This window comes from Saccopteryx leptura, chromosome 11 (assembly GCF_036850995.1).
Source record: "Saccopteryx leptura isolate mSacLep1 chromosome 11, mSacLep1_pri_phased_curated, whole genome shotgun sequence".
Taxonomy (NCBI): Eukaryota; Metazoa; Chordata; class Mammalia; order Chiroptera; family Emballonuridae; genus Saccopteryx; species Saccopteryx leptura.
This window is the reverse complement of record NC_089513.1, coordinates 67,029,385-67,048,153: the sequence shown is the minus strand read 5'-3', so window position 1 is coordinate 67,048,153 and position 18,769 is coordinate 67,029,385. Positions and strand designations below refer to the sequence as shown.

At 44.3% G+C, this 18,769-nt stretch overlaps 1 protein-coding gene across 4 annotated transcripts in view; it reads left to right on the top strand.

The window, feature by feature from the left end:
* MAGI3 (membrane associated guanylate kinase, WW and PDZ domain containing 3) overlaps positions 1-18,769 on the top strand; it is a 215,580-nt gene extending 196,811 nt beyond the window's left edge. For 2 of the 4 annotated variants that reach the window (XM_066352792.1, XM_066352791.1), the window contains 7 exons: positions 1,553-1,738; positions 10,999-11,101; positions 11,860-11,983; positions 12,572-12,715; positions 15,357-15,495; positions 16,252-16,343; positions 16,916-17,013. In XM_066352792.1, coding sequence (XP_066208889.1) covers positions 1,553-1,738; positions 10,999-11,101; positions 11,860-11,983; positions 12,572-12,715; positions 15,357-15,495; positions 16,252-16,301 — 746 coding nt within the window. In that variant the 3' untranslated portion in view covers positions 16,302-16,343; positions 16,916-17,013. Of the gene's footprint in view, positions 1-1,552; positions 1,739-10,998; positions 11,102-11,859; positions 11,984-12,571; positions 12,716-15,356; positions 15,496-16,251; positions 16,344-16,915 lie in introns of all 4 variants that reach the window. The other 2 variants (XM_066352789.1, XM_066352788.1) reach the window with 1 other exon arrangement.

Here is an 18,769-nt window from a genome sequence, read left to right as displayed (position 1 = left end):
GGATTAATTCTGTGTGATGCTTTCCCAGGTCTGAACAAACCCCTTGCAATGGGCCACGGAGCTGAATAATTTCCTTCATAGGGGCTCTAGAATGAACAAACACTATGTATGAGTAAACCTCTTCTGAGAAGGAGAATAACTAAGGTATTGATTTGGAAAGTCACCACAGGGCCACCGTGTGAGTCACCATGTTTCTGATAGGCCACCTGTTGTACCGTCAGTGAGTCAACTCCCGCCACCTGGCACTCTTCTGATTGCTTTGTTTGTCAGGAAGACGGCATAATAAGTGCCTGACATAATTCAGAGCAAAAGGCACTTGCTTCCCACACGGACTTCCTCTACTTTGAGATAAAATCTCTCGCTGTGTAATCAGTCCGAGAAGAGCCGAGGAATGGCAGCGTCCACGGGGACCGAAGTCACAGCCAACAACAACTTCCAGTTCCAAAGGGAGGTTTATTAAAATGTCCCTAAAATACACCAAATAAGACTCAGAAATACCAAGGAGCCCATTTTACTGTGGGAATTAAACATAATCACAGTGCCATTAAAAATATTAATTGTTCCCTTTCATAACAATCAGTAGTCAGCAGGAGCCCAAGTGCCTGATAGTTTACTGACCTAGGTAAGACACTTCTTGGAGAACATAAGAGGGTCATTTGTGTCTTAATAGAAATGGCCCTTAGCAAATGGTGCACATACTCAGGCAAGATTCCTGAGTGTCTGAGAACGCATTTTAAGCCATAATAACAGCCAGTGTTTTAATAGTCAGGAAAGCCTTTAGCATGATGAGCTAGTAGAGTTTCTAGTAGAACCTCACAGAGTCTATGGAAACGGCTTACTTAGGCTCAGCTTTGTACATTGGGGTAGGATTTTACCCATGAACCAAAAAATATGAACATAAAACATTAATGTTCTAATTCCACTCAGCTTTTCTAGTTTTAAAAAAGATCTAAAGGCCTAAATAAAAGAGTTAATTTTACTCTCCTACTAAGTATGATTCATTTCAATGGTCAGTCCTTTCATTGTCCCCGGATTTCTGACCAAGAACAACTGCGCCCTCAACTTGAGTTTGAACTGCACTTATTTACAAGGTCCCTTGTGGGAGTCAAGAGCCGAAGATGGTCTCATTGATCAGTTTCTGAAATAGCCGGGAATGTGACAGCCTGGATACCAACATCAGACAAGAAACAGCAGATCAGAGAGAGACTGTTGTCAGGCTCAGTGAGGTCGGTAGTCTTTAAACAGGAGTATTAGGAGAACAGTGGAAAAACTGGGAAAAGGTTTATGGTAAATGGTACGCAGCAAAGAGGTGTACATTTTGTTTATGGTAAATGGTACGCAGCAAAGAGGCCTACCTAAAGAGAAGGCATGTGGCCCAAAGAGAAGAGAGATGGGAACAGCTGCGTCCGGTTAGGATGCTTACAGGTCATGCATTTTACTGTATTTTTAAAGGAATTTTTTTGATATGTTGAATTTTCAAATAATGATGATGACAAATCCAACACTAGCAGATATCTTAAATAACTGAAAAGCCTGGGGATTTTTCTTACAGTCATTCCTCATAAAATTGGCCGAGTCATAGAGGGAAGCCCCGCCGACCGCTGTGGGAAGCTGAAGGTTGGGGACCACATCTCAGCAGTGAATGGGCAGTCCATCATCGAACTGTCCCATGACAATATTGTTCAGCTGATCAAGGATGCCGGCGTCACTGTCACACTGACGGTCATCGCTGAAGAAGGTAAGGGACCAGTAGACCGAGCTTCCCCAGGGGATCGAAGGGGCACAGAGAACATTTATGTGCCAGAGAAATGAAAGAGATTGCTGAGACTTTTCAGATCTTTTCTTCTAGAATAATGGCCGATGTCTCTGCGTGAGTGAGAGACCGTCCCTGAGGAGTGCCCAGAGGGCCCTGGAAGTCCTCCTGTGGGCCCACAGGCTATGTTCTGCTCAGAGCTGCCTTGTGCGTGGGGGGCAGGGGGTGGGAACGGCCGGAGTGGGGCGTACATGAGGCATGCACGCACCAGTGTCCTGCTTTGATTGCTGTTGTCTTTTGATCATTAGGTCTTTCTAATTAGGAACCATTTTGAATAGCAGCCATTCATATTCTTTGTTGATGAATTACAAGGTGACCATTACATAACACTCATCTCATTTTTCCTCATTTTGTAAAGCTAATGAGTTGAAGCCACAAACAGCAGAATTCTGAAGGGCCAGTCTTGCATATTAAAATGGCTTACACTGCAGTGTGTATTCATGTCCCGTCCCCTCCCCGGGGTCTTCCAGTCCAGTAGGCTTCGGGTCTGTTCCTTCTCAATGCTTCCCTGCTTTTTCCTCCTGCTGTCCCCTGTCATACACTGTCCCCTGTCATACACTGTCCCCTGTCATACGTTTGGGTCTAAGGTGTTACAGAAACCTGCTTTCTGTCCAGGGTCCTTGATCGGACGGGCGTTCTCCGGGCTGCCCACTGCAGGTCCTGGATCTAGGGCCCTGTGACCTCCCTGTCACTGCTCTACACTCTGCAGGACTTGGCCCCTCTCGGGGACCCCTCCTCAAACCCTCGTGGGTGCTCCGGCGCAGCCCCCTCTTTGCACAGAAGGGTGGTTTTTTATAATTTTGCTCCCACCTGCCTTTCTGATCTGCCTCCCAGTGTTCTTCTCAGACCCTCTCCTGAGCACGCCTCTGCGCCCCCCCCCCAACTGCGGCCTCCTTATCCCTATGATCCAGAGTACCATTCTTACATAACTGTCTTGCTTTTAAAAAGGATTATCTGGTTTTTGAAGGTAAAATATATATATATATATATATATATATATATATATATATATATATATATATATATATATATATAACCAATTGCAGATGATACTTAGTAGGTTAGGTGCCCAGTTAGTTTTTGAATGAAGGAGTGAGTAAATGAAAAGCAAACGATCGAATGAATGAACAGAGTAAAAGTCAGTGGAGCTGCACGGTGCCTCCTGAGCCCAGGCAGAGGCGACAGAAACCCAGCAGGAGAAGCGAGGCTTTGACAGCGCTCACCGACACTGTCAGCTGCTCGTATGACTTTGAGCACCACTTAGCGTTTCCGCCCTTTGGCTTTTTAACTATAGAACAGGAATAATAATACCTATTTCAGGATCATTGTGAAGAATAAGAGTGAAAGTGTGCATAATCTGCATAAATTCTCCAAGGTGCTCATCTGATGACAGTCATCATTATTTGACCACACGGGCTCCCCCATTCAGGGCTCTGCCGAAATCTCACCACCTAAGGAAGTAATAATAGTATTTAATTAACACTGGCTGTGGCCAGTACTGTCTTTAAAGGCTTTAAATCGATTAACTCATACAACGCTCACACGAGTCCATAGGTGGGCACCATTCTCTTCCCAGTCTACGCTGTGCTGTTCTGCATGGCACTGATCTCTGCTGGGATCGTGGAACCCTTTGCTGTCACCTCCACCACCAGAATGTCAAGTCGTAAACTCGTGACACTAGAGATTTTAAGATGTTCATTGATAAATCCCACAGGTCTAATGCAATGTTAGGCATATAGCAAGTGGTCAATTAAAATATTTTTCTGAATGAAGAATTAGTTTCACTTAATGTGATTTTGGTCAAATTTCTTTATCTCATTTTCTTTATTTACTATTATCTCTCGAACCTACTTTTCAGCTTTAAATTCATTCTGTGACCCAAAAAGAAAAGTGGGCCTCAGTACCATAAGAAGTAACACTTCAGGGTTGTTCTGAAAATGATATATCCAGGGCACTTACATCACCCTGCATGGCGTGCCTAGTCTGGAAGCTGCTAGAAGGAGTGGGTGGAGCTGGCAGGAGTGTCCGTCAGTGTTTCTCGAACCATCTATAGGAAAGGGCTGGTGGTTATTTTCCCGTCCGTCACAGACAGCATTTTTTGTGAAATATAATAACAACTAAATGAAAAACAAAGACGTTAAATTACTGTCAAAGTGTTATAAAATGTTGTAGATTCTTACTCTCAACGTCTGTACACACCCTGTTGCTCTCTGACCCATGAGCCACATGGTGAGTGGCGTGGAGACTGGAAGTTTAGTCTCAGGAGACCACTTCTTTCTCTCAGGAGCCCTCCGCCCCCAAATTACCCATTATTGTTCATGGTGTTTTCTCTGAGAGGCTGTCTTGGTCGTTTTTCTTTAAAAAGTATTTTATGTGTGGGTGCAGCCTCTTAAACCACAATCACATTTCAGTGATTGTACTTTAGCTTATTATACTGTGAGTTTTATTCAGTGGAAGCATTTAGAATCTCTTATTTTTCTCAGAAAAAAAAATATGACGTCTCTCTTCTGTTCATAAAAATCCCAGAGAGTGTGTAAGTCTTCTGAATTTCTCATTGTACTTGGTGTGAAACCTACCAACTGCACTAATGTCAAGTGGGTATTTACAGAACAGCGCTGCCTTCAGAAATCACGTTCAGATCAGCGCCTGGAGCGGCTGTGCCACCCCTCCCCCCTCTCCCCTCCTCCTTCCCCCGCACCCCTCCTCTGTGCTCCACCAGCCACTCCCTATGATGGATAAGACCTGGCGAAAGAAAGGCTTGTTCCCATCATCCTCCTTGTCTCCTTTTCCAAGATAGCATTTAATATTTGTGTTTATTTTGCCAGGGAAATGATTAACCAAGTGCCCAAACCTATGTATGTCCAGTCTGGTATAAAACTCTCAAACAGCCTGACCAGGCAGTGGTGCAGTGGATAGAACGTCAGACTGTGATGCGGAGGACCCAGGTCCGAGACCCTGAGGTCGCCAGCTTGAGCGCGGGCTCATCTGGTTTGAGCAAAGCTCACCAACTTGGACCCAAGGTCACTGGCTCGAGCAAGGGGTTACTCGGTCTGCTGAAGGCTCACGGTCAAGGCACATATGAGAAAGCAATCAATGAACAACTAAGGTGTTGCAGTGAAAAACTGATGATTGATGCTTCCCATCTCTCTCCGTTCCTATCTGTCCCTATCTATCTATCCCTCTCTCTGACTCTCTGTCTCTGTAAAATAAATAAATAAATAAATAAATAAAACCTCTCAAACATATTCGAGACTTGTGACTATCTCTGTGTCTTGGCATTACCCACAATGCAACACTTGAGTTATTTCTTTTTCTTTTTTCTTTCTTTTACTATTGTGAGTAATGCGGTGAACAGCAGTGTACAGGTTTCTCTACAGATGTGTTTTCACTTCCCTTGGGTACTTGCCTGGGAGCGGAACTGCTGGGGCATGGTAATTGTGTAACTTTCCGAGGAACTGTCAAATTGTTTTCCACTGTTAGCTCCGTTTTCTAGTCCCGCCAGCAGTGCATGAGGCTTCCAATTTCTCACATCCTCACCAATGTATATTTTCTTTGTTTTTATCTTTTTATTCTAGCCATTCTGGTGAGCAGTGCCTCACTGTGGTTTTTATTTTAGTTTCCCTGATGGCTAGTGATACTGAGTGGCCCTCCACGTGCTGCTGGACGTTTGTGTATCTTCTTCAGAGAAGTGTCTGTTTAAAGCCTTTGCTCACTTAATCAGGTTGTCTTTTGGTTGAATTATAAGATTTCTTTATATATTCTGATACTAGATCCTTATTAGATGTAGATATAGATCTTTGGTTGCTTGTGCTTTTGGTATCATAGCCTCATGTATATTTAAGACTGATCCATGTTGCTGGGTGAGCATAATCAATAGCTTTTAACTGCTTGACAGGTTTTTAAAATGTGTATTTACCACATATTACGTGTCCACCCCACCCTCAAAAGCCATATTGTCTCCAACTCGACATTATCACAAACTGTCCTGATAGACCCTCATATGTGTACCTTATAAAACTGAGAATTTCTTGCAGTGAATTGCTTGATGAGAACATACGCCATCTACACATGCTTCGTCTGACCGAGCACTGTCACACTGTCCTCCATAATCGCTGCGTCCCCTGAACTCCCACAGGCGGAACACTGAGGGTTCCTGTACCTTCACACCCACCAGTGCTTGGCACTATCCAGCTTTTCAGCTGGCTCAAGTTTGGAAACTGTTATCTTGTTGGTATTTAATTTGCATTTCTCTGATTAGATGCTTGTTTTTTAGAGGTTTTTTTTTCGCTCTTGTGAATTGCTTCCTCACATCCTTTATGCATTTTTCCTGCGGAACTTCTGTCTTTTTCTCATTGATATGTAATGAGTAGTTATGAATTATATAGGCATTAGTCCAATTTAATTTTAGAAAGTACAAATATCTTTCCCTGTCATCTGTTAACTTTTGACATGGTGCCCTTCATTATGCAGAGAGTCTTAGTTACATGTAATCAAACAAATCCACATAAAATTTTTACCTGGTGACTTGTGCTTTTGAAGTTTTATTTAAGGAAAATTATCCTTCCTCACCCTGTGTCACAGAGATTTTTCTCTTACCATGTCATCTGTTACATGTTTTTCAACCACTGTTCCGCAGACCGGGCCACCAAACATTTCATGCCATTTTCCAAAAAAGACAGCCATCCTGATGCTGTATGAAGATTACAGACCCAATGATCTTAGTCAAATTTGCTTATGCTCGGGTTGATTTCTGCCTTAGCGGTCCCCAAAATAATTCTATTTTCACCCATCCCCAAGTGCAAAAGGGTTGAAAACCACCGGTGTATTAGATTTATAATTTTGCATTTAGGCCTTTAATCCATCTGGAGCCTCCCTTTATGTAGTTTTAGAAGGGATCTGGTTTTTTCTTACAGTGAGCCAGTTTTTCTAGCACTGGCTATTAGATAGTATTCCTTTTCCTTATTCATATGTGGAGCCATCTGTGTTATTATTTTATTTTATTATTATTTTTTTTTTTTTGCATTTCTCTGAAGCTGGAAACAGGGAGAGATAGTCCAACAGACTCCCGCATGCGCCCAACCCGGATCCACCCGGCACGCCCACCATGGGGCGACGCTCTGCCCACCAGGGGGCGATGCTCTGCCCATCCTGGGCGTCGCCATGTTGCAACCAGAGCCACTCTAGCGCCTGAGGCAGAGGCCACAGAGCCATCCCCAGCGCCCGGGCCATCTCTGCTCCAATGGAGCCCCGGCTGCGGGAGGGGAAGAGAGAGACAGAGAGGAAGGCGCGGCGGAGGGGTGGAGAAGCAAATGGGCGCCTCTCCTTTGTGCCCTGGCCGGGAATCGAACCCGGGTCCCCTGCACGCTAGGCCGACACTCTACCGCTGAGCCAACCGGCCAGGGCCGCCATCTGTGTTATTAACTCTCTCCCTCTTTTTAAAATTTTTCCATTGATTTGAGAGAAAGGAAAGAGAGGAGGAAAGGGAGAGATAGAGAGAAGCATCAGTTTGTTGTTCCACTTAGTCACTCCATTTGATTGTATGCTCATTGGTTGCTTCTCATACATGACCTGACCGGGGATCAAACCTGTGACCTCTGCAGGCTGGGACAACACTCTATATACTGAGCCACTTGGCCAGGGCCTACTAATGACCCCTTTAAGCATGAATCTCCAAGCTTTGTATTCTGTTCTATTGATTTATCTGTTCTTGGGCTAATTCACATATAATGTTTTTCGAGTGTGTTAATATATATATTAATCTGTAACTTTCTGGCACATCCTAGTCTCTGTTAAGGCACATCTTTCCCCAACCCTTCTCGTGTTCCAAATACTCTGGATAGTGATGAAACTTTTCCATATAAAATTTTAAAGCAAATTATTAAGCTCCTTCAAAAAAATCCAACTGCAATTTTTATTGGAATATATTTTTTATTGGAATATATGTTAACTACATATTAACTTTGGGAAAATATATACCTTTAAATATTAAGTCATCCCACCCAAGAGCATGGAATGTCTCCAAATATTTAGATCATCTTTTATGTTCTTTAATAGAGTTCTGGAAAGTTCTCTCATAGGGTATTTATTCTTGGTAAAGATGATTACCAATACATTGTCACTTACAGTTTAACTATGGGATTTTGTATTTATCTTTGATAATAATACATTTTTTCCTAAGTAGTTATGTACAGAAACTCCAGAGAAAGTTCAGTGATCATTGAGGGCAAAGGACACTTAACCTATTGCTTTACTAGTTGAAGAAATTGCAGATAAAACTCAGAGAGAACACAAGCCTGTTTGACATCTCAGAATAAATATTTAACTTTGAGAAGTAGAATAGCTTTTAACAGAAATAATTTGGATGACTAAAAATGAAAAGAATAACAAAATGAAAAGAATAGCAATGACAGAAAGTTTTATTTAACCTTGACAAGGACAACGAAAACCATGTAACAGAAAGAATAATATTTGTGGCGCCGTCTGCCTCTAGTGACATCTCGTCCAGGGGGAAGGGGGCAGAGGAAAACCTGAGATTGGGCAGTTTATTTTACTGTCCTGTTCCGAAACTTCACACCCAGTGCTCTAGCCCCACCAGTGATAAGGCAGAACATGATCTACTGAACTCACACAAAGGGACAGGTGTCTTCCAGTCTTGTTCACAGATGGAATTATTTCCATTAGGTTCCAGTCCCTTAATACTAACCATGAGTTTAGTGACAGAATTCAACTCTATAGTGGACTCCCAAGTTTAGAGGTCAGTACCTTGAAATGGAAATACTCCGTACACAAAGGTCGAAGGACTTTTGGGAATAGGAAGACAAATGAGGTGTGATTCCTTCAGTCAGGGAGTTCACAGTCTAGCAGGGGAGACAGGTGTTCACCTAGCTCTGGAACACTGTGTTAAATGCTGTGAAAACTGGGCTTCCGGAACCAGGGACCATTTGACAGAGGAGGTGACATTTGGAACAGGAGGCGAAGTGGAAAGGCAAGGGTGCCCAGGTGACAAGTTTAAATAGTATCTTAGCCATAAAAAGGGAACAGATTTTTTTTCTTTTTTATTGAATTTATTAGAGTAACATTGGTTAATAAAATTATATAGGCTTCAGGTATACAATTAAAAGTTAAGAGATTTTTAAGCAAGGCAGTGTGTGTGTCAATGTATGTGCCAGGACTGCAATGCAGGAGGCACAGTGGAGATAAAATCAACGGCAAGGAGACCAGTAAGGAGGCCAATGTGAGTAATTTCGTCTAATTAGGAAAATAAAGTTATTTCCTATAAGAGCAACAGAGAAATTTGCAGGCCACCCCCTCCACCCCCCAGAAGTTCATATTCTACTCTTCCTTCCTGGAACACTTGATTTTAAAGAGGAAAGACAACCCTTGACTAAGCTCTGCAAAGGTTGGCCCTCTGTCTCTACGTCTGGTACACGTTGTGGAAACCCATGCAGACAGCCCAGCAGCCCGAGTCGAAGCCTTAGAAACCTGCAGGGGTGGCCACAGCTTGACCACGAACCTTGACTCCTCCTGCTCTCCATACTCTTGCCTGTGTTTTCAGAGTAGTCTCTAGCTCAGTGGTTCTCAACCTTTCTAATGCCGTGACCCCGCAATACAGTTCCTCATGTTGCGGTGACCCCAAACCAAAAAATAATTTTGGTGGCTACTTCATAACTGTAATTTTGCTACAGTTATGATTCGAAATGTAAATACCTGATATGCATTATATATTTTCCGATGGCTTTAGGCGACCCCGCTGGGGTCGCGACCCACAGGTTGAGAACCGCTGCTCTAGCTCAATTGCAAGAAGTTCTTAAATATAATTTATCCAGGTTTTTAGTTCCAAGAACTTTGAAGAGAAATTTAACCCAAGCCATAAAATATTGATGCATGTAGTAAGGCCTGAAATTTCAGCTTCCTCAATAGAAATTATTTCCTATACATGCATATCCCTAGTCTTCAACGTCGGTTTTTATCTGTTATGTTCCAAGACTCAGTTTATATCCGTTTCCACTGTTCTAATCTAAAAATGGCATCTGCATCAAGCATTTTTGTTAAAAAAGGTAAATATTTTAGACTGTATACTTGTGAGCTTATCATTTTGATGATTATAATGACAATAATGATAACGGAAATATTTATATAGTGAATATGAGATGTCAGACAACTGTTCTTAACATGTACTTTTATCAGCTCATTTACTGCTCACAGCAACCCCACAAAGTAGCTTTGACTCCCTTTGTATAGATGAGGTGATTAGAAGCACAGAATTTAAGTAGTTTAAGAGCACAAAGTAGTTAATGATGGGGTCAAGCTGAAGCCTCATCAATCTTGCTTCAGGGTTCATGCTCTTAATCACTAAGCGAGACTCTCTCTCTCTGATATTTTAAATATCTTGTGTTTGGTATTTCGATGACATAAAACATTAGGACTTTTCAGCTTTAAAAATATGAGTCGGGCAGCCTGAAAAGTCTTTTAACTGTCATCTCCCATGGCTCGTCATCTGTTTCTAGATGCAATGCTTCATTACCAAATGTGCCTTCAAAAAACAACAGATCTGAAGCTGTTGCAAAAGATTCAGAGACAGTGTTTCCTTTTTTCACCTGTATTTGTGCTCTTAGAAAACAGAAGCAGGAAAATCTTTATAAACATTTGTCAACACTGGGGATGATTTTGTAAGTTTGTTGTTGGTATTCAGCGCCAGCCGAGATAACTGCAAAGATGCAGTTCAAAGATGTGCGTGCAATTTGCAGACGGGCCCGTTCCAGCATTCCTGAGGCCTGTCATTGTCATCTAGTGGTTTACAATCATGGGGAGTGTGCCCTGGAAAGCCACAGAATGAATGGGCTACAAGATAGTTCGTGGAGTTCTGTCCTCAATGTAGTATTACTCTTGAGTGTGTTTATTTCTGATTTTCCTGTTGTATGGATAAGCCAAACAGAGGTGGAAGAGGGAAAGTGTGTGTAGTAAGAATATGACTCCTGTTCTCTTCAAACATAAACAGTATCAAAAGACACAGGGAAAAAGGTGGTCATGTTTCATTTTCAGACTGCTGATAACCACGCTGTCCACGAAAAAGCAGAAGTCGGTAAAGCAGCAGCCATTTGTTATTGTCTCGTTTTCATAGATCCTCTTGACCTTCACATTTTTATGCACAGATGTTTCTTTCTATTGTTTTCTCATTTGAACAGAGCATCATGGTCCACCATCGGGCACAAACTCAGCCAGGCAAAGCCCCGCCCTGCAGCACAGGCCCCTGGGACAGTCACAGGCCAACCACATACCTGGAGACAGGTGGGGCTGTTCTCAGGTTTCCGCATTATTCTCTCCTCATCTCCACCCCCCCACCCCACCCCACTCACCCCCCCACCCGGGCCCCACAGTGATGTAGAAACAGCTGCTGAGTGAGCGCAGAGCTCTTGCATTTTCCACCTTTGGGGGCCTTCCCTGTTCCCGCCAGCCCCCGGGCCAGCCACCTCTGGGCATGGCCTCATCATCCCTTCACACCCACGAGCGGGGATGAGAAAACAGCCACGGTGCCTCTGCTTCTGCTCTTGGTCCTGACTTTGGGAGGGAAGCCCCGACCACAAAGGTTGCGGTCTTCTCAGATGACCTGAGCAAAGCAGAGCAATATTTGTATCTATTTCTTTCCTCTTTTGTTGAAAATATTGGCCATAAAACAAAAATTAGATTTCTAGAAGTTCAGCATAGCATCTTCATGGGCGCCGGCACCACAGGAGCGCCCTGTGTGACAAGGTCAGCCTCTGCGCCCTCGGGTTGTTGCTTGAGTGCAGTTTCCTTGATATGAGCTGCCCTGAGACGCCCTCACAACAAAAACAAACAGGCCAGGACGCTCACAGACTCAAAGCTCTGCTGGAGTGAGCCACCCGGTTCACGCCCAGCATCTCTGGTTCGGGACACCATCTGTCTATAGCGGTCTGGCGGATGAGAATGGCCGGGTCCAGCTTCTAAAAAAATGAAATGAACCTGCCTTTCCTTTTAGCCTGTTTTCTGTTTGCTCAGTTCAGAGAGCCTTGATTCTTCTCTTGTAGGAGTGCCCTGGAAGGCGAGATCGGAAAAGACGTCTCTTCTTACAGACACTCGTGGTCTGACCACAAGCACCTGGCGCAGCCCGACACCGCAGTGATCTCCATCGTGGGCAGTCGGCACAACCAGGTACGGTGCCCCCAGCCCCCACCCCAGACGCAAACTGCTCGGTTGTTTTTCTCATTTGGTGAGTTTCTAGCTCTGGTGAATTTTTATTGCAAATCAGATAAATTTGTTTTCGAATCAATCATTCTTGAGGCCCTACTGTGTGTTTGGTGTTCTGTAAGCTTCCAGGAGAGAATGTAGGGTGAAAGAAGTTTGCCCAACAGTTGAAGAAATTTGGACCCTTGGTTAAATACTTACGAGGAGCAGTGTGTGAGTTCACCAGAGTAGGGATTGGGGGGTTTTTTTGAGGTTTTGTTTTTTGTTTCATTATGTTTTGTTTTCAGGAAAATTAGTCAGAATCTACTTAAAGGAAGCACATCCCAAAATTCTGTTCTCTGCTCCATTGCACATTGGCCAGCTAGCAGAGAGGACTTGTACTCTCCACATTCAGGCTACACTTAGATCACGCGGTCCTTCCGCTGAAACACCCATTCCTTCCTATGATGTCCAGACGCACATTGGGCGTGTAGCTAAGTCCCACCCCCCTGCTATGAAAGTTCTCACGCCGCAAACAAAGCAGCCCGTGCAAACTCTCCCCACACTTGTCTGCAGAGCCTGGGCTGCTACCCCGTGGAGCTGGAGAGAGGCCCCCGGGGCTTCGGGTTCAGCCTCCGCGGGGGAAAGGAGTACAACATGGGGCTGTTCATCCTGCGCCTCGCCGAGGACGGGCCCGCCATCAAGGACGGCAGGATCCACGTGAGTTGGCTTCTGTCTCTCTCTTTAGTTTGGCTCCAGACTGGAAACTTCAGAAGATGGTTGATGAAAGGAAACGCGGAAAGCTCTCGAATCTGAGAAGCAAAGTCTCCCATTGCTGAAACCTGAGGCAGGCGCGTGCCAGACCCCTTTCCAACCCCCGGGCGTCGTTTCCTCTGCCCGCCCTCTGTGCTGTACGGTGTTCCTTTTCCGTCAGTGCGGCGTCTTCGGCACCTGGCACGGTGCCTGGATACTCGTAGTACGTGCTCGCAGGTCTTTGTCGGAAGTGGAGAAGAGATTGATCATACTTCTAATGAATTATTTTTAATACATAGAACTTATACTGGGTAGACAGGACTTGGGTTATAGGAAACGATTAGCAAACTAATTCACTAAAACAAAATGTTAACTTGTAAATAGACGGAAGGGTGTTGAGAGTCATTAAGAGGATCTGTAAATTTAGTGAGTCTTAAGCTGATCCTTAAATCTGCTTGAAGTTTAGTAGAAAATAAATTCTGGGCAAAGCTAATGAGATCAGCTGAGTGGAAACAGTTTGTATTAGGGAGTAGTATTAGCCTTAACACTTAACACAGAACAAAGTCAGACTTCAAAAATAGCAAGAGTCCGCTATCTTGCAGACAGTAGGTCTCAAAACTTCTGAGGGCAGTGCCATCATCCTCACTCACAGATTTACAGCTGAGGCTCAGGGACAGGGACACTTGCTGGGCTCAGCCTGTGACCCAGGTCTGCCGTCCTTGAAGCCCAGTTAGTGTCCACTGATGTTTGATTCCTTATCAGGTTATGAGAGAATGTGAACAATGTGTTCAAATGTTATTTTATAATAGTGTTACATCTTTAGTGGAGGTTTTAAAAACAGACTGCCTTAAAAATAGTCTTTTTTTTTTTTTAAAGGAGCCTAATTTTTCTCTATCCCTTCTTCCTCCTGTTTTCCTATTTTTTTTTTCTTCATCTCTCTCCTCTCTTCCGTCCTCCACACTTATTTTTTTTTCACACTTTTTTAATAATACAAACCTAAACATGAATTTATTCTCCTTACCAAAAGATGTATTTCTCATTTAATTCTTACCACATTTTAAAAGACTATTTACACTTCCCTCCCCAGCCTGCTGTTTTCTGCCTGGCTTTGCACAGGCCTGCCTGCCATAAATCTTAAAGCCATGGCTCTCTTCCCCTGATTTATAAACAAAAATGACACCTGGTGGCAAATCTTTCAATTACAGGTTTTATTGTAATTTATTGTGCTAAAACAATAAGACATGCAGGTTTGGACAGTTAATACAAGCCAAAGAATGTGATTAAAATTAATTGTAACTTCTATCATGTTTTACAATATATACCCAAAGCATTCTTCAAACACTTGAATTTTCTCTTCTCTACTAATTATCAGCAGGATAATCCAGCTTGGGCTCATTTGCCATCTTTATTTCCTCATGGAAATTGTTCTTCAGTCACTTTTTAAGAGAATTCTGGACATTAACTTTCATTTCACTTATATATTCCAGATATAAGGTTTTATTTTAAACATTTCTTCTCCACTTTATCTGTTAAATCGAATTAATCTTGTATCTGATACCCTCCATTTCAAGTGAGATGCTCATGTTTTTCATAAGATGCAACAAACTCGTTTCATAGATTTACTAGAAGTTTTTACATCGTACAGTCTACACTGCAGTTCAATCTGATTTCTACAGACACACTGACAACTGTTTGGGGAAAAGCAGAGGATACAGAGCATGTATCTGTGCTTGGTGTGCGACCAAGTTTCATCTCACGGAATCCTCCCCGGGGCCGCAGGTCCGTCCCCACCCTTCCCCTTTAACGGAGCAGGAAACCAGACCACGCTGCCAGGGGGCCCCTGGGCTTTCCTGGGGACATAGTTGTCCCACTAACCTTCACTGAATAATTATGAGTCCTCCTCATTTATTATTCCTGCCTTGTTTTAGTAGCTCTTCTAAATATTTGAACACTTCTTGGAATTTCAGTAATTTTCCATTGTCCATTTCCGTTTTGAAGCCAACACCCTTCAGTGCTTGGCACCTTGCAGTGTATTTTCAATATGGCATGAAATCACTACCATCAGTATCTTTAATGAGGCCCTTCGCGGTTATACTTGACTCATCCATATTTTCCCCTTTGCTTTTAATATAACTGCATTTCTAGTAACAGTGGTACTAAGGCGTCTTATTTTAATCCCTAGTTTTTTTATAATTTGTTTTTTTAGAGTTCATTTTACACTGAAGTTAATGAAGTGTGAGCCAGTTATTGGATTTAAATAGTACTCATATTAATATATTCTCCAAGGTGAATTTTTTCAGAAGTTTAATCTATGACTGTTTCATTTGGTTCTTGATTTCAAGATCCCCAGATCCCCAGATCCTGCTTACCAGCCATATAAGACTCTCCCATGTAGGATTGTTGTACAGTGGAGAAAACCAGACGTCGTCTCCTCCTGTTGCTGCCGTCTGTCCGGTCCTCAGCTCCGGCACAGCAGCACTGTGTGCAAGTTAACTAGTGAACAAATGAAAGAGGCGCTCAGCAAAGCTGAGTGACTCCAGATGGACAGAAGCAAACCTGGCGAAAGACACCTAGTTTCATGTTGTCCCTGTGAATGTTCCCCGTCTAGGTTGGTGACCAGATCGTGGAAATCAATGGAGAGCCGACACAAGGCATCACGCATACTCGCGCAATTGAGCTCATCCAGGCCGGTGGGAATAAAGTTCTTCTTCTTCTGAGGCCGGGAACAGGCTTGATACCTGACCACGGTGAGAAAAGCAGCTCCCAGCAGCTGAAAAGTTGAGCGTGTTAGGGAGGGGTCGGCAGAAGGAATATCTACCTGCAAGGGCTATGTTACTAGCGAAGTCAAGGGTGGAAACACCAGAGTCGCCTAAAGCTAGTTACACAGCACAGTTACTACTAGTTACAAATCATATTACAAAGTAAGTGGCTGCGGGTGGGGCTGCTACTGGGATGGAATATATACATCAACTAATTCCAACAGAAAACAAGCGTGCCTGTAAAAACCAGGGCATTAGACGCAGATGATTTCAATGTCATGAAAAACATTTTAAATCTCTTCAAATGTTACTTTCGTGTAGCGAGATACACTTCTCTTAATGAGAAGCGTAAGAACTGGAGGATTTTACGGTCACTTGTCCCAGACAAGTGGCTGTAGTCCTACCTGGAGAAAAGGTGTTGCCGCGTCTGTGCTCCTGTGCTGAACGTAAACTTCCTGGGTTTTACTGTGTGGTTTTGAAAAATCCCTGTTTCAAGTGAGTGCACTAGTCTCGAACTCAGGCGTCCCACCACGAGTGCTTGTCCTGTGCGGTTTCTCCCCCCCCCCCCCAGAGAGCATCCGAGGGACGGGTGTAGACACGGCCTCCTCCAGCCCGCTCAGCCTGTAATTCTCTGACTGTATGACCTTCCACCATCTGCTTGTAAACCAATGCCCCGGTGACGTCTTTGCTAACTGCGCTGTGATTGTTTTACCTAGTCCGAGGCTTTTTCTCTTCCTTCTTCAGGTTTGGCTCCTTCCGGGCTGTGCTCCTACGTGAAACCTGAGCAACATTAAAGGCTTTCAGGGCTTTTCTTGGTCTTTCCTTAAAAAGACTTGGTAAATCTGCATGTCTTGTAAATCACTTCCTCCTTGTTTTTTTTCTTTTGAATTAAAAATGATGCTATTAAATACAGCTAATTCTATCTTCTGCACTTTTCAGTTTCCTTTTGACATTAAGTTTGACAGCTTAATGCACGAAAATTATTTACAGATGCCCACGAACCTCATTGGGGTTCCCACAGTCCCGTCTCCTTTATGGGTGACGGCGGAGCACCCTTAAGTTGTGTTCGTTGCTAAGAGCGAAAATAGTGAGCTGCTTGGACCAGGTCATTTGGTCTGAGTATAAGCTTTTTACTGGGCTTTACAACTTGTAAAGAATTTAGTGAGATAATATATGATGCGTAATAACATGTAATTGGAAAAAATACTTATAAACAACCTAGCTGTGATGATCAAACATAGCTGTCTGCATACATCTGCCTTTAGAGAGAGAGACATAAACTAGTTATAAGCTCCTCGTACTGTTGAGGCAGTCAGAACAATTCAGATGGCTGTCAAAGTTCAATTTACTGCTCCTGAGATGTAATTCTAAGCCTTAACGATGTTCCACTCAAATCCCTTTTTCTTAGGCGATTGGGAGATGCCTCATCCTTCATCTTCACACGTGATTTACGATGAACAGTCACCGCTCGCCCCGCCCCCACCGCCTGCTTCCGGGTTTGACGAGCCCCACGTGCCAGGAACCGAGGGCCCTTCAGCGCGAGTCCCGGTCTGTGACAAGGCCGAGGACTGCAGGGACCCGGTGCCTGAAAAGAGAAGCACTTTAGATCAGCCTGATATGAAGCATCCGTCTCCCCTCCAGAAGAATGTGAGTAAAAGGGACCCACCCAGCACTCACGGGCACAGTGACAAGAAAAACCTCTTAAAAGTAGAAAACGGCGTTACCCGCAGGGGCAGGTCTGCGAGTCCCAAGAAGCCAGCCAGTCGCTATTCAGAGGAACATTTAGAAAAGGTTCCTGGCCCTCTCAAAAATGACCCCAAAAGGAGGCCCAGGGACCGGTCACTCAGCCCCAGGAAAGGGGAGAAGAAAAGCTGGCAGGTCAGCCCCAGGGCGGGGCCTGGACACGATCGCGCAGGAAAAAGCAGAGGACGCTCTTCAAGCCCAAAGCAGCAGCAGAGAGCGGAGGGCAGTCAAGACCAGCCGCGCAGGGAAGGCCAATTTCCCGAGGCCGAGAGTCGTGGAGCAGGGCCCCGCGCTGGCGACAGTGCTGAGCGCGTCTCGGATGGCACAGAAAAGGCGGCTGTCGCCAGGAAGGAGCCCAGGCAGGGGCAGTCTGGGAAAAGCAGAACCAGGTCTCCGGAGAAAAAAAGCAAGAGGACGGACGACGCGCCCCTTCCCTCCAAAGAGACGAGTCACAGCAGCAGCAGAGGAGCATCTGACGCTGAAAAAGGACAGAGGGCCACCTTCGGGGGAGCGAGTTCCGGCAAAGAAAAAATGGGAGATGGTGTCAAGACATTAGACAGGAAGGCGAAGGCGGACCCAGCGGAGAGAATGGCTTTAAACAGGACAGAAGGGGACAGAAGCCGAGAGAGCGGCGGGCTCAGACCTGAACGCGGCTCCCCAGCCAGGAAAGCGCCCATCACTCCGGGGCCCTGGAAGGTGCCGAGTGCAAATAAAGCCACAGGCGTGGCTGGGGTGGCTGAGAAGCGGCTGTGACTTTAGTATAAAACAAAGGAAAACGAGCTGGAAGCTTTCCTTACTAAAAAAAGCAGCGTTTTCTCCCCCAAAAGTCATTTTCCAGGAATTCTGAAACACACGTAAGTACATTTTGATTTGATCGTCAAATGCATGAAGGGCCTTTAGGTTCACCAAGAAGCCACTGTCCCTGGCTAGCGGCCCTCTGTCACGCTCATCTGACACGCCCTGCTCGTCCTCACGGCGTCTGCACAGATGACATGCGCTGATGTTAACAATGTGGTCACAACTCACTTTGTATCTGTGCCAAGTTACCTACTGTATCGCGTCTATTTTCTCATATTTTCACGGTAATGACAAAATGAGGTTTGGCTTGGAAGCTGATATTATCAATAGCATGTTGCATGTTTACAGAGAGAAATATTTGAGTCCCTGCGGAAGAGGAGATTGTCAACTCATCGTTAGAGATGGCAGTCACCTCTTCTGACAGCTACAGATGACATCCGGGTTAAAAAGACCACTCAGACATCACTGCTGTAAAGAAAAAAAAAAATGTAGTCAAATATGGACCATCTTACGGTTTTGTATTTTAATTCAGCTGGGTATTTCAAATAACTGACTGTTAAAGGTCTTACTTACTATTGAATGTTCAAAAGCAGGAAGTGCTTCGAGCAGTTAAGAGTCCGCCTCCTGCTGGGTCGTCCAGCCCTGCCGTAGTGACAGCACCTCACGTGGAAATAGTGCGTATCGCTATTTGAAGAAAAACCACCAGATTTCTATTTCTGGC